Raw genomic sequence first — 14945 nt, forward strand, 5'->3', positions numbered from 1 at the left:
AGACATTTCAGAGGTAAGTAATGGAAGAGGAGAAAAACATCACTCTTAGGAGGTTTGATTTGGTGACTGTTCGAATTTCCATTTATGCAAGGAGACCTCCCACAAGGATGATTGAACCATGGAAATCTGACGAAGGGCACAGCAGTAATCTTTCAATGTATAAATTGAGCAGAGATTTTCACCAAATGAAGATGAGGAAATCTGCATTCTGTTGAAAAATGACTCCAACTATACAAAACCAATCAAAAGTGGGCCCACTTTTCCTGATACACTCTTCTTGAGAATTTACACTCTCAGCTATTGTATACAGTTCTGGTAGATAAAGATCTTTCTCGTAAGAAACTCTGGCAAGACGAGAGGGATTTCATGGATTGGAGGAACTTCACAGCAGACAAGGTTAACCAATAAGGGTGTGTTAATATTGCATTTCTCGGTGCCTCAAACACAAGTTTCAGTAGGTTGGAACCTGGAGTAGGTTACTTACGAACCATGAGTACAGTACAATTAAGCAGAACTGGAGGGCAGAACACAAGATGTTTCTTGTTATCAAGTGATAAACAGATCAATTGCCTTAATTTCTCCATTTAAAGCAGCTTATTCATCACTTGCTGGAATGTACCAGGCCTTCCCTTCTATAGATAGACAGACCATCATGCATCTGCCTAACTTACTGAGGGAAGAGGTATTATTTTCCCTAGCCTGTTAACATACCAATACCATAACACTATTGCTTATCAAAGTTACCAAATGACATGAATTCATCTCCAAATACTGGCAACACAAGCATAGATGCCCACATCTTTAGAACATTCATGTGCAGTGTAAACAAAGATTTTCAGTAGTCCACACTCACTGTGACTAGTTCCTTCGAACATGAGCCCATCCCTCCCTTGATGAGTCTAAGAACTTGAGCATCACCAGAGGGGATAAGTAAAACAAAAATCCAACACTGATGATCCTGTCATCCACCCACAACTCCAGATGATCCCGCATTACCTTCGCCAAATTCGTTGCGGTGAAAGTTGTTTTGATAAGCATTGACTGTCTGTGTGTTTGCAGCCAAATTCGTTGCGGTGAAAGTTGTTTTGATAAGCATTGACTATCTGTGTGTTTGGAATTCACACAACCCAAAAATCATTTAACCGAATCTCATGAAATAAGGTGGGATGATTGGCCATGATCAAAAGACAATTTGATTAAATTCTGGGTGTGATTGGGTCAAAAGATCAAGAAAATCATGGTCAATTTTTATCCAATTTGCATCAAACTAGTGCATAAATGTACATAATTTAATTGCCTACCTTATGATATACAAGATCAAGGTCCAGGTCATCATAAGGTCAAAAAGGTCTTTATGCTATATCGAGGACAAATTTCATGAAATTTGGTGGGATGATTGGCCATGATCCAAGGGCAATTTTATTAGATTTTGGGAGTGATTGGGTAATGGTCAAGATCAAAGTCACAAAAAAGTCAATGACGTCTTTTTGCCCTATCGTGGCCAAGTTTTATCTGATTTGCATGAAACTCGTGTCAAATTGTGCATAATTCAATTGCCTATTTTGTGGTATACAACATGATATAGTGATATCATTGACAAAAATGGCGGTGGCGAAGGTATGCGTTCTACCAAGTGCCCGTTCTAGTCTTTAGAATGTGAAGCACAGGATGTGAAGAGGAGGGGATTAATGTTGATTTAGATATCATTGAAGCAGGTACATGCGTAGGCACCAATGTGAACTAAGATATAGTCATCACTAATTTAAAGGGATTAAATCTTTAAGTCCCATCAGATGTATATTTGAAAGTAGGCATCTTTCAGGTCTACAACAATCATGGTTACTTTTCTTATGGATATGTCTTCTCATGCAAATACAGAAGTCTGGAAAACAATAATTTATAACTTAAAAAAAGGATTGTTTCTCCAGCTTGGCTCTTGGCTTGGTTGAAAGGTATAAAGGGTGTTTAATTCGTGTTTAATTGGAGGAGGCTAGGCTTCTACCCAAACCCAAGGTTATTTATTGCTGACCATAAAGTCATGGCAGTGATAAACCACAAAGGCACCAAAGGGCTATTAAAGGTAATTATACTAGTGTGTCAATGTCCGAGTGTCAGGACTTCTCTAATTATCTGCTGCCTTGACCTGCCTTCTTGAAAAGGACAAGGGATTCAATTAGAGACTGCTGTCAGTCAGAAATTATTAAAAAAAAAAAAAAAAAAAGAGGGCAAGTTGAGTTATACCTCTTCAACAGTGCAAAATATTATGAAAATTAGACCAAAGCCTACTTCCTGATAGTATTGTCTTAAAAATTTTGGCTTTTATCCTTCAATATAGCTTATGACAAAGTTTCCCAACAAACTGAGCCACTTTTCCAACTTCAAGGAAAAGTGAAGATTTACTATGGTAACAGACACTCCATGGCCATTACTTTGAATAAGAAGGCAATCACTGTACACAAAGCCATTGTTTTGAAGACTTCGCATCAGCCCACAGATTGGCATTCACCTGTAGAGGCTAGTGACTAGTTCCTTATGCACATTATACTAGTCTGTTAATTGAGTCAGAGGGGCTTCATATATCTGTTTAAGATGGTGTTTTCTAAAAAAAAAAAAAAAAACAGATTCAGCATGCTCCAGTAATCCACTGAATAAGTGGGACCCCAAACACTTGGAGATAATTTTACATTTGACTATAGGGGGTCAGTGTCAAATTTAACCAAAAGGGCCCCAGTGTTAAGGTATTTAGCATTAGTTCCTAGAATCATTCATTATAAAGCAAACCAGAGGGGCAGCCCAATCAGTTTATAGAGACTAAGTGTCTTGAGATTGCCTTTGAAGATTCTCCTAAACCATTTCACTCATGAATGAGCTCAATGCTCTTATACGAGTTCCACTCCAACTCGCACATAGCTAAGTTAGCCCATACACCTAGACAGAAGGGATTGTTGTATCAGACTGACCTGAAGGGCCCCAAAAACTGGCAAATTTCCATGAGTAGTTCATGATGACCTATCTGACAACAAAGACCTCTCCTATTGTTGCTAAGTAGCTAGGACCTGACCATAAAATATCCATAACCCCATGTCCCAAACCCTATTGACTAGACGGGGCTCCACCTTCAAACTGAGTACAGATGACCAGACCAATGTGCTACAGAGCAACCAATCCTGATGAATAAGAATTAGGGCAAGTGGTTTTAGGAAGGGAAATAGGAGCTCGGTTATGCATCTTCCCTTACAAAGTAGAGTAATTCCAAATGATATTATGAAATCATATCTGTATCCCTACCACAAATATTTAAAACATTAGCCATCTCTGTTGCCCTTCGTCTGGAAAGAGTTGTGTTCCTATAAAGTCTGAAAGCAACTCCGTGGAAGACTTTTAAGTTCTTTTCCTATCTCTTATAGGTTTGAAGACCAAAAAAGGCCTACAGGTTGGCCAGGGCACCAGCCACCTGTTGAGAAACTACCACTAGAGAGTTATGGAGTCTTTTGACTGGCCAGACAGTACTACATTGGATCCTTCTCTCTGGTCACGGTTCATTTTCCATTTGCCTACACATACGCCGAATAGTCTGGCCTATTCTTTACATATTTTCCTCTGTCCTCATACACCTGACAACACTGAGAGTACCAAACAATTTTTCTTCACCTAAGGGGTTAACTATGGCAATGTAATTGTTCTGTGGCCACTTTCCTCTTGCTAAGGGTAGAAGAGACTCTATAGCTATGGTAAGCAGCTCTTCTAGGAGGAGGACACTCCAAAATCAAACCATTGTTCTCTAGTCTTGGGTAGTGCCATAGCCTCTGCACCATGGTCTTCCACTGTCTTTGGTTAGAGTTCTCTTGCTTGAGGGTACACTCTGGCATACTATTCTGTCTAATTTCTCTTCCTCTTGTTTTGTTAAAGTTTATATAGTTTACATAGGAGATATTTATTTTAATGTTGTTACTCTTCTTAAGACATTTTATTTTTCCTTTTTTTCCTTTCCTCACTGGGCTATTTTCCCTGTTGGAGCCCTTGGGTTTATAGCATTCTGCTTTTCCAACTAGGGTTGTAGCTTAGCAAGTAATAATAATAATAATAATAATAATAATAATAATAATAATAATACACAGGAAGATGAGGAAAACAAGTTTTAGGAGGGAGTTGCACAAATACATTTCTAAATCTTGATCATATTTCACCTTTCACCAAGAAAATGGTCAAGGCAGCGATAGCAGATGGTAATGCCTTGATATCCCTCCTAGAAACTGGAGTACAGTACTTACATCAAACAGTAATGACAGCAGTAGTAATAAGTACAGAATTACCCACAGTATCTAGTGGTTGAAGCCAATTAAATGTAAACAAGGGTTTTAACTGTACTTTGAAGAATGGTCTAAGAGCCTCAAGTTTAGCAATCCTTACAAGCCTAGGCAATACTAAGTATCCATTGTAGTAATATGACCAAGGGATGCTCAAAGATTGGACAATACTGCTCCTCAATAGTGAACCCTGTAGGACCCTCAGCAATTGAACTTACAGTATGAGCCATGGCCCCATGGGACTTGGACTGAAGAACTCTTTACATTAATGGGAGATGTACTGTTATAATGAAACAGAAATTGCCTTCTAGGTAGTGTTCAATTTACAGCTCTACTGGGCACTCCTCACTAAGTTGTTCTTTTGAAAAAAAAATTTCCAGAAAATCACACAAAGTGATTTTCATGAGGGAGCATGGAAAGTTACACAATGCTCACGCACAAGATACATTCTTGTAATCAAATCTCTCAGATAATACATACATACACATTCTCCTAAACACTGACAACAAACACAAATTTTTCAAAAGAGTGAGGAAGGGTTAAGTGGCAGAGATGTTCTGATCTGCAGAGCAACAATGTAAACATCAAGTAAGTGTTAGAACTTTACTCTACCCAGCCACTAAACACAGGAATAAATTACTTTGCTAATCTTTAAAAGTTTAACCAGCTTTTTTATGTATGGTACTTATATTACAAAACAAAGCTTTCTATATCTTATGTAAAATATGGTAAAAATTATAAAGGAAGCAAAATTAGAAATTTATCTACTGAGGACAAGGTAACTTCTTTAGAGAAATACCCAATAAAACAATCATTAATTCTAAAAATGCATAAGAAGCCCTTTGATAAAGCTCTAGGATTTATTTATGATTGGAAATCTGTCATTCCAACAAGAGCCAGGATTTAACTACAGTATATCAAAATTAAAGATATATAAAAAGATTTTTGGTACAATTGTAAACTTTCTACTAAACAATTGAAATTAGTTACAAAGAAAATGTTCTAACACAAGGGTTTCTAGCATGTACAACTATAGCCAACATAATGAATTTCAAGTGTCATCAATAGTTACAACTTAAGCTTCCTTTTGCTACTGCAAGGGCCCTAGCTGGCATGAAGACTTAAGTACAATATGAACAGACTCAAAATATAAGAGTAAAATTATTATGCACGTCTAAGAGACTGCTGCTCATCGTATAACTGTTACTTTCAATTGGTTTATTAGGAGCTTTCACTAAAAAAACTTCATAGACTGATAACAGAACCATTTCTTAGCTTTACTGTAAAATTTTAAGGTAGAGTCCAGTGTCTGGGAATGAACCAATTGATGAATTTACTCTAGAAAATTTATTTTTGCAATATCATAATATTATATTTGCATTGATGACACTCAGAAGGGCATTTACTAAATGGTTCACTGAATGAAAGACAGTTAAGAGAGAGAATGACTTTCACACGTTCTCTACAAGTTACGCCATAACGATACTCAAGTGTGAAACCTGGAAATATTCTTAATAAGAAACTATTAAAATTAAGAAATTATGGATAGTTATTTTTTATAGGAATGAAAAGATCAGATATACTCAAATTTAATGCAACTGGACTATTCATTCCCCAAAAAGCCAACATAATCTTCGACTAAATGCTTTATAACTTATCAGCCTAGAATTTTAAAGCTCTTAAATATTAGAAAAGAAAAAAGTAATTAAAACTTTCAAGATATATAAAATCAGCACTCTGGGAAATCTTTCGTTTAACCATCAAATACACACAAATTGGAGGAGCTTTTAGTTACAATATCTTTTGTAGTTTTACCTAATTATTGGACCATAAAAAACCATAATTTACTTCATCTTTTAAATGCCAAGAATAATTCTTCAAATTTTCCCACATGTATCAAGATGTCTTGGCAAAAGTTTAAAAACCTTACATTACTAATGAAAGAAGTGAAGTGGAGATAAAAGAACAAAACAGTATGCCACATCATTGCGCCTTCTTCTCTCTTCCATATGTGAATAATTAATATTGTGCAACTACAGTACAGTTCATGAAAAGCAATGAAGATAATATTGTACATAATTTCCATATGGTAAATAATTTTCACTTTTTTAGGCAAAGCTGAAACTTCTGCTTTTGTGAGACAATCACAGCATGTATACAGTAAGTGTGAAATTTTATGAAAAAATTATTATGAACATCCTAGAATGAGCAGAACCCCCAAACGTGAACCCAAATAACTAGAGTACAGCCAAGTACTACAATAACACAAAACAAGCAAGCAACTAAAGGCTCCTCTTCAACAAGAACCACCACAACCAACAAATCACTCAAGCTTTTGACTTGAGACTAGAGTAGATCCAAATCCCTTAAACAATGAAGAGGTCTTAGCTTTTAACACAGCAACAAAAATAAAAATAAATAAAAATAAAAACGTGAGTATTTTTTAAATGTATTTCTGACAAGTATCTGACTAGGCAATCAGGAAGAGGGGTAACTCAAGGAAATAAAATTTTTAACACACTTATGATCATGCTCCAGTACCATTTAAAGAGAGAAATTTATTTGTAGAATTTTATCTTGAAGTATCTAATGCTCATACCTATAACTTATGAAAGACTGTGATTAGGATTCTGGAGTAAGGAGTCTACTAAAAGTTACTTTACACTATACAATACCTCTTTAGGTGGAGAATAAAATTGAGCAATCTTTTAATTCTACATTACTTTACCTTTGCAATTATAGTACAAAAATGTAACATACATGACAAGTTTATCAGAGCATTTGTGTGCAGAGAACCAGAATAACTTCAACTACATTCTATTCTGCAAAGATACAACTGGGATTACAGCAGAGCAAAGGCCTTGTTAATATATAAACTTTGTACAGTATATCAGACAGTACTGAAAATCAGTTAATACAGAGCATAGAAAAATTAACCTAAATCATTACCTCAAAGCATGTCATTAAATTATAGCAATTGAAATAAAAAGGCATCCCAGCTAAGTTAAAATATACCAAAACCTCTCCAAGTTTCTCAGACATACATAAATGTGATCAGTACATTTAGCATAGAATTTCCATTTAAATTTCAAATAGAAGAAACATCGAGCAAACTAAACAATGTTTTTGGACATTTCATTTCACAGAAAATATATTAAAACATATCCAAATGGTAAAATATACTACATACAAGATGATTAGGCACTGCATTTTATCACCAACTTTGTTTATTCGTATTTAAAATTATAATATTTTTTATCCAAACAGTGCTTGTGATGCAAACAGAAAATGTTCATCTACCAGAAAATAAAGATAAAAGATAAATGCTTCATACCCATTCCATTTTTACCTGGAATTAAGAACAGCATGGCAGTATAAGAACATAACAGAAGCTTGATATAAAACTAAACATTTGTTAACTTATGAAAAACTAAAATAATCATAAATATACTTTAATTACACATTAAAGCTACCTTGATCTGAAGATAAAACATTTACACTATATTTTATAAAATGAATCAGGCACTGGATTGTATCACCTTTCTATTAATTAACAACAACTGTAGACCGCTACGACTATTTTCAATAAAAAATATCTATCTGTTAATATCAGCTTTATCATTTTTATTTCTTTTGTTATATATGCATTGTGTTATAAGAAGTGTCATAAATATTGTACTGAATTTCACGCCCCACACTGCACACTTAAAATAAAATTTTATCTAAAAAAAATATGGATAAGAAAATTTTTTGTCAGACCTTTTCTAAGTAGCACACTGAAAACTATGCCACGAAATTGATTCCAATATAAAACTATGCCACAGAATTGATTCCTATATAAACATTAGTTATTGTAAAAAGATGCAGTCAAATATAAACATTAGGCATTGTAATATGCTGAAAAGGAAATTCACCACTTATGTGGCATTGCCAATGAATTAGGGTAATAGTAAAATGTGCATAATTCTTTTTTTAAAGATAAACTTTTCTCAATTATCTTATGCATCACTACAAAGAATACCAACTGGTAACCTTTTCATCAGCTATCAAAAACTATAGCTGACTACTGCAAGGCCATAGAAATATATTTCCTAGATTTTAGCAATATAACTGAAATAATTACTTCAAAATCTCTCAATAATGCAACTATAGAAATTTATAAACCTGTAAGCACTAGATGTCAAAGAACTTCTTGTGCCTTGAGCTATAACATCAACTACTCAAGTTTTTGTAACCTGAATATTTAATTGTGAAAATGCACATCACAATTTCATTGCAACCAAATAAAAAACATAAAAAATATTAAAGCTTAAATCAAATATTCAGACTACTGGAAGTTACTGCATATAAATAACTAACTACAATAAGTTACATCATTATCTCAAAACTTAAAAATAATACATAAATTACAATATTTCTATGGTTAGAAAAATTCTTGACGAGAATTTAAAGAAGCTTACAGTATTATAATGATGCGCTATGAGTAATATCTAAATCAATCTATATTACAATTCCTGACTAAAATTGACCTACATTACTGGTGACATTTTAACGCCTCTCCAGTCTTAAGTTTTCTATCACAAAATTATTGATTATGGTCCTTACCATATACAACATAGTACAGTACCTGCATAACTAACACAATGTAATGAAGACATACTGAAATATCCAAAAGTGTTCATTGTTGGGTTGAGATGGACTCTATACTAATAGAAAAGAACATTTAATTCACCTTACGGCATTTCTACTCTTTCATCGTCATCCATACCCTCATTTTTGTCCTTGGCTCGTTCTACAACAACAGGCTGGTTTTGGAGCAACAAACCCTTCAGTTTTGATAAAACATCATCACAGCCTTCAGTTGGACCAGTGAAACGTAAAAAGGCAAAACCACTTCGTCCGCGCCATGTGATGTCTGCAGGTTGAACTTCACGATCTTGAAGAGCATCCTTCAACTCGCGCACTCTACAAATAAAATGTGGCTTGTGAATATATAAAACCTTTAGACAGGTATTGCTAGAAAGTACAATAAATATTAAACAGTAAATTCTTGCAAACATAAAATGAGGAATACTTTAAATCAAAGGACACTTCAAAAACGAGATCTCTAATAGTCATATGGAACATTTTTTAAGCACTATATAAAAAAAGGGTTGCTGATCAAATGACTATGCAATTAACTAATTCCATTTTCTGCATAGTTAGTACAGTTTACGGTAATAGGCAGTTATAAAAACTAAAACTCCCGATATCTGAAATAATTTCAATCATACCATAGAATAAAATGTTCTATTGAAATCATTAGTTGCATAAATTTCTCTTTCGTCAGAAATTTCATCTTGTGTGACAACTGAGTTCTAATCTGATAAAGATTAACTATAAAAGGCTACAGCAGAGCTCAAAGAACATTGCAAGTGTCACAATTCATACCAACAGAAGCTTTGAGTGGGTGACTAGTTTCATAAAAATAAATTCAAGCTGTACCATTGCGGCCAATAGTTTCTGTCCACACCAGGCGAAAGGCCCACACAACTACTGCACTACTACCTTTCTGGATGGTAGGTTAATGCAGGCACCCAACCCGATAGTACAGCCACTCCATTGCATAAACTACCAACAGGGCATTTCAAGCGTTTGTCGATATAAAAAAACACACACTCACACTCACTCTCTCTCTCTCTCTCTTACTGATTGATAGTTTTTCATTATTTTTCCTATAGAGCAAGTATGAACAATAAAGGATGTCTCTGTTTATTTATATACTATTCATTCCAGATGACTGAAAACTACCACTGTTCCATGTTGGTAAGCGATAGATGGGGACCCCGTACAAATTTTGTGTCTCAGGCCCCCTTAAGGCCAAATCTGGCACTGAACACGAGAGAGCATTCTGCACTTCATGACTCACATCAATGTCCATTGGTAAATATATAGAAGAAGATTGGAACAAGTTTGTAACCTTGTTCATTCAATGCCAGACAGACTGAAGAAAGTAACAGGGTGAGTGGTAGGGTATATTAGTGTAACATACGTATAAATTTGTTTTTAATAGGATACAAAACTTGCCCATTAACCTAATTTTGTTCCTCTAGCCTGATTAGATGACTATATTATTGTTTAATAAGCCTAATTTACAGGTTTTTCTTACATCCTTGATATTCTTGATATCATGTTCAAAGTCTTTGTAAACAAAACATTACACTTGATAAGAGTAGTATGAATTTTCATACCAACTCGGACCCCATGTGTTTTCAGTGTATTGAGTTATGTGTAAGTAAGACCTGCTTCATATATTATATTGATCCTTCACTTTAGGATTAGACAACAGAGAGTATAATTATTGTGATATGCAATAAATATACACGGTTAAATTTAGTAAGCTCACTTATTTATTGTTGTTAAAAACATTGAGAACTGAATGATTCGTCGATCACTACTTGATGCAGTGAGGTCAGTAACAGTGTAGGTGAATTCTCTTCCCCTATATCGAAGGAAGCTTACAAATTACATATTAAAAAGTTATCTTATATGACAATGGCTACTTCATATTTGTAGGTGTATAAGACTCATACTCCTGACATTAATTTTAAGTACTGTACATTGAACCAACCATCGCGGCTTTGATGGGTCGCTCACCATTAGGGCAAGAGCCTATTAAACCTTGTCGAGGTGCAATGGCTTGTTCCGACTAGTATATCCGCCTGGGGAGTGTGTGGAGCTCCCTGTAACCAATTGGGGGCCATAGGTAACTAGGAGGTACTAACTTGTAGGTTCGAATCCTGCTTTGCAGGTTGGATTGGGGCTCACACCACCTATCTGTAAAACTACCACTCGTGACTAAAACTTTGACTGAATAACCGGACGGCCTTTAATGTCACAAAGGATTACAGATTGGAAAAGATCACTAAAAATTGCCACATGGAATGTAAGAATGCTCTACAAAACGGGAGCTGCTAAAGTATTAGAACATGAATTGGACAAATATAAAATTGATATAGCAGCCTTACAAGAAATCCAATGGACAGGAATAGGAAAGCTGGAGCAGGAGAAGGGAGTTATACTTTATAGTGGAAGAGATGATGGTAACCACGTAGAAGGAGCAAGTTTTTACCCGAGTAAAAGAGCATATGGAGCACCTATGGAATTCACCCCAATATCCAGCAGAATAGCAAAATTTAGACTAAATGCAAAGTGGTTTAACATAACGATTCTATGCTTACATGAACACACAGAAATAACAGATGATGATGCAAAAGATGAATGGTATGATCATATACAATCTGAAATAGACCAAATACCATGACACAATGTATTGTTGATTTTGGGTGATATGAATGCAAAAATTGATAAAGATGTAAATGCTTTCCAAGGCTCTATCTGCCTCCATAATCTTCATCAAGAAAGCAATGATAATAGATTGGCAACATTTGCACTCCAAAAACTCTATGGTCATCGGAGGTACTACTTTTCCCCATAAGGCCTCCCATAAAGGAACTTGGACTTCACCTGATGTTAACACTATAAATCAAATTGACCATATAATGATTAAAAAGAAATTCAGATCAGCTCTGTTTGATACTAGGGCTTTCAAAGGTGCAGATTGTGACTCTGACCATATGTTAGTGGTTGGAAAGCTCAAAGTTAAATTAAAAAGTAAAAGATTGACAACAATAAAAACCATCAAACCAAATATAGAAAAACTAGAAGAGACAGATGTAAGAAATGCCTATGCTGTAAATGTACAAAATAGACTTGGACTACTGGAATTAGAGGAAATAACATCAGACTGGGAGACAATGAAGTCAGTAGTGACTGAAGCTGTTACGGAATCTCTAGGACCATGTATTAATGCACGTAGAAGGAATAACTGGTTTGACGAAGAGTGTAGAAGTGCTGCTGAAAGAAGAAAACTCTGTAGGATGAAATGGATAGAAGACAGGGCTAACATTGATAAGAGAGAAGATTTAAGAGTGTTTAGAAATTTAGCAACAAGCACAAACAGAAGAAAGAAAAGAGAGAAGGTAAGAGAGGAACCGAGAGAAATTAAAAAAAAATAGAGCGCATGGAAAAACGAGGAAGCAATTTCAGAGAATTAATAGGATGAGAAATGGATTCCAGCCAAGAATGAACTTATCAGAAATAAAGAAGGTAACATAATTATTGGAAAAGAAGAAATACAAAGGAGGTGGGTAGAACACTTTAAGGAGCTTTTCAATCAGCCACCACCTCATAACCCAGTGGATGAAATGGAGGTATTGGGAAATATCGATGATGTGGAGGCACCAACTCGAGAGGAAATTACAGATGCTATAAGAAAACTTAAAAATAATAAAGCAGCTGGGATTGATAATATAGCTGCAGAACTGATCAAGTATGGGGGGGGGGGGCCAGGCTCTTCATGATAAGATTATTAGCTTAATGTATAGCATATGGGAGAATGCAGTAATGCCATCAGACTGGGAGGAAGGGATTCTGGCAGTACTACAAAAAAAAGAAGATTGCACTATATGTGGAAACTACAGAAGCATTTGTATACTCCCATATGGTTACAAAATCCTTGCAAATATTTTGTACAAACGATTAAGAGTTTATTGCGAAGATATAATTGGTGACTATCAGGCAGGTTTTAGACCAAACCGAGCTACAGCTGACCAAATTTTCACCATAAGGCAAGCTCTAGAGAAATATTGGGAGTTCAACAAAAATTCTTACCATCTATTCATAGATTTCAAGCAAGCCTATGACAGTGTGCATTGACCATCATTATGGAACATACTGAAGTTCTTCCACATACCAGTGAAATTGATAAATCTGGTCCAAATGTGCTACCGGAATACGATGTGCAGGATCAAGGTCGGGGGAATACTGACAGAGCCCTTTAACATCCATGGAGGACTAAAGCAGGGATGCACTCTATCAACACTTTTATTTAACTTAGTACTAGAGTGGATAATGCGAAATACACCTCCTACCAGATTGCCCATCCAGCTGGATAATACCATCATAGACAGACTTGGATATGCCAATGATATGGACCTTTGTGGAGAACATCTACCTAGCATCGAAGAAACATACATACAGTTTAAAAATAATGCAGAACGTACAGGCCTGAAAATAAACAATGCAAAAACTAAGATAATGGAGGTTTCAAGAACACCAAATCTAGTTGGAGATATGGATTTTGGAGAATCACAACTGTAAGCAGTATCCTCATTTAAATATCTCGGCTCCATCACAATGTCACACAACATGATCCAGGAAGAAGTTAGACTAAGGATTGCAGCAGGGACAAGATGTTCATCAGCACTCAATAACACCTTAAGATCCAAAATTTCATCTAGGCCCACAAAAACACAAATATATACCGACATTATCCGTCCAGTGGTCCTATACGGGTGTGAAACATGGGCACTCACTAGGCAGTTGGAAAATAAACTTGAAGTTTTTCAACGCAGTATCTTGAGGCAGGCAGATCTGGGGACCGGTTTGGAATGATGAAGCTGGAGAGTGGCGCAGGCGCCACAATCAGGAATTGATGGCTCTCTCAGGACTACCGTCTATTTCCAATATTATTAGATCGCAGAGACTTCAATATGCAGGACACATTGCTAGAATGGAGGAGAGAAGGCTGACTAGAAGAGTTATGTTAGGTAAACCCACAGGTACCAGACCAAGTGGAAGGCCTAGAAAGAGATGGATGGATAACTTAACTGAAGATTTGGACATCCTGGAAATAGACCTGTTATAATATTGTTTTGTCCTTTTGCTCTTTCATACCTCACTCTGAACCATTTGTCTGGTGATCTTTTCATACTTTGTTTGGGGTCTGCTAATTATGTTCATGGTTGTTTCAGGGAATAATATACTGAAGTTTAAGTTGAATAAAGCTTGGGTAGCAGCAGCCAAGTCTTTTAATGTTATAACAATTTATTCAACTTAAGCTATGGAGAAACTATTGAAGCCTGCCCGTTTGGATCTGGACCCTAGCCTTCCTTCTGCAGCAAAGGAATGGCGGCATTGGCACAAGACGTTTTCCAACTTTATTCAAGAATGTGGTGAAAATGCACCAAATAAATTAAGGACACTCGTGAACTATGTCAGTCATAATGTGTATGAATACATTGAGGAGTGTGTGGATTATGATACTGCCATTTCTACGTTAGAAAAGTTACATGTTAAGGCACCTAATGAAATATTCGCCAGACATTTACTTGCTACTCGCCAACAAAAGGCAGGGGAAACTTTGGATGAGTTTCTGAGAGAATTGCGTAAATTAGGTAAGGACTGTAATTTTAAGCCAGTTACTGCAGAACAATACAGAGAGGAGTTGATCAGGGATGCTTTTATAAATGGCCTGGCCTCACCTGTGATTCGGCAACATCTTCTTGAAAATAAAACTCTAGACTTACAGGCAGCTTATGACCAGGCTTACTCTTTAGACCTAGCCCAACGTAATGCAAGTTTTTACAGTCACATGCTTCCTCATGTTGGGCATACTCTGCTGTGGTTACATCGGATCATGCACTTATCACAGATGATCATGTGAAGAGTGGACCAACGTCTGAGAGCTGTGAGGTAACTGCTGGAACTCAAGTATTAGCGACTACTCTGTCCATGAAGAGAAAGTGCTTTTTTTGT

At 35.9% G+C, this 14945-nt stretch overlaps 1 protein-coding gene across 6 annotated transcripts in view; it reads right to left on the bottom strand.

The window, feature by feature from the left end:
- Positions 1–3569: 3569 nt before the first annotated feature.
- Positions 3570–14945, bottom strand: part of lost (methenyltetrahydrofolate synthase domain-containing protein lost) — a 362666-nt gene continuing 351290 nt past the window's right edge. For all 6 annotated transcript variants that reach the window (XM_068363774.1, XM_068363769.1, XM_068363770.1 and 3 more), the window contains one exon: positions 3570–9272. In XM_068363774.1, the coding sequence (XP_068219875.1) occupies positions 9041–9272 (232 nt within the window). In that variant the 3' untranslated portion in view covers positions 3570–9040. The remainder of the gene's footprint in view (positions 9273–14945) is intronic.

Source organism: Palaemon carinicauda, chromosome 40 (assembly GCF_036898095.1).
Source record: "Palaemon carinicauda isolate YSFRI2023 chromosome 40, ASM3689809v2, whole genome shotgun sequence".
Taxonomy (NCBI): domain Eukaryota; kingdom Metazoa; phylum Arthropoda; class Malacostraca; order Decapoda; family Palaemonidae; genus Palaemon; species Palaemon carinicauda.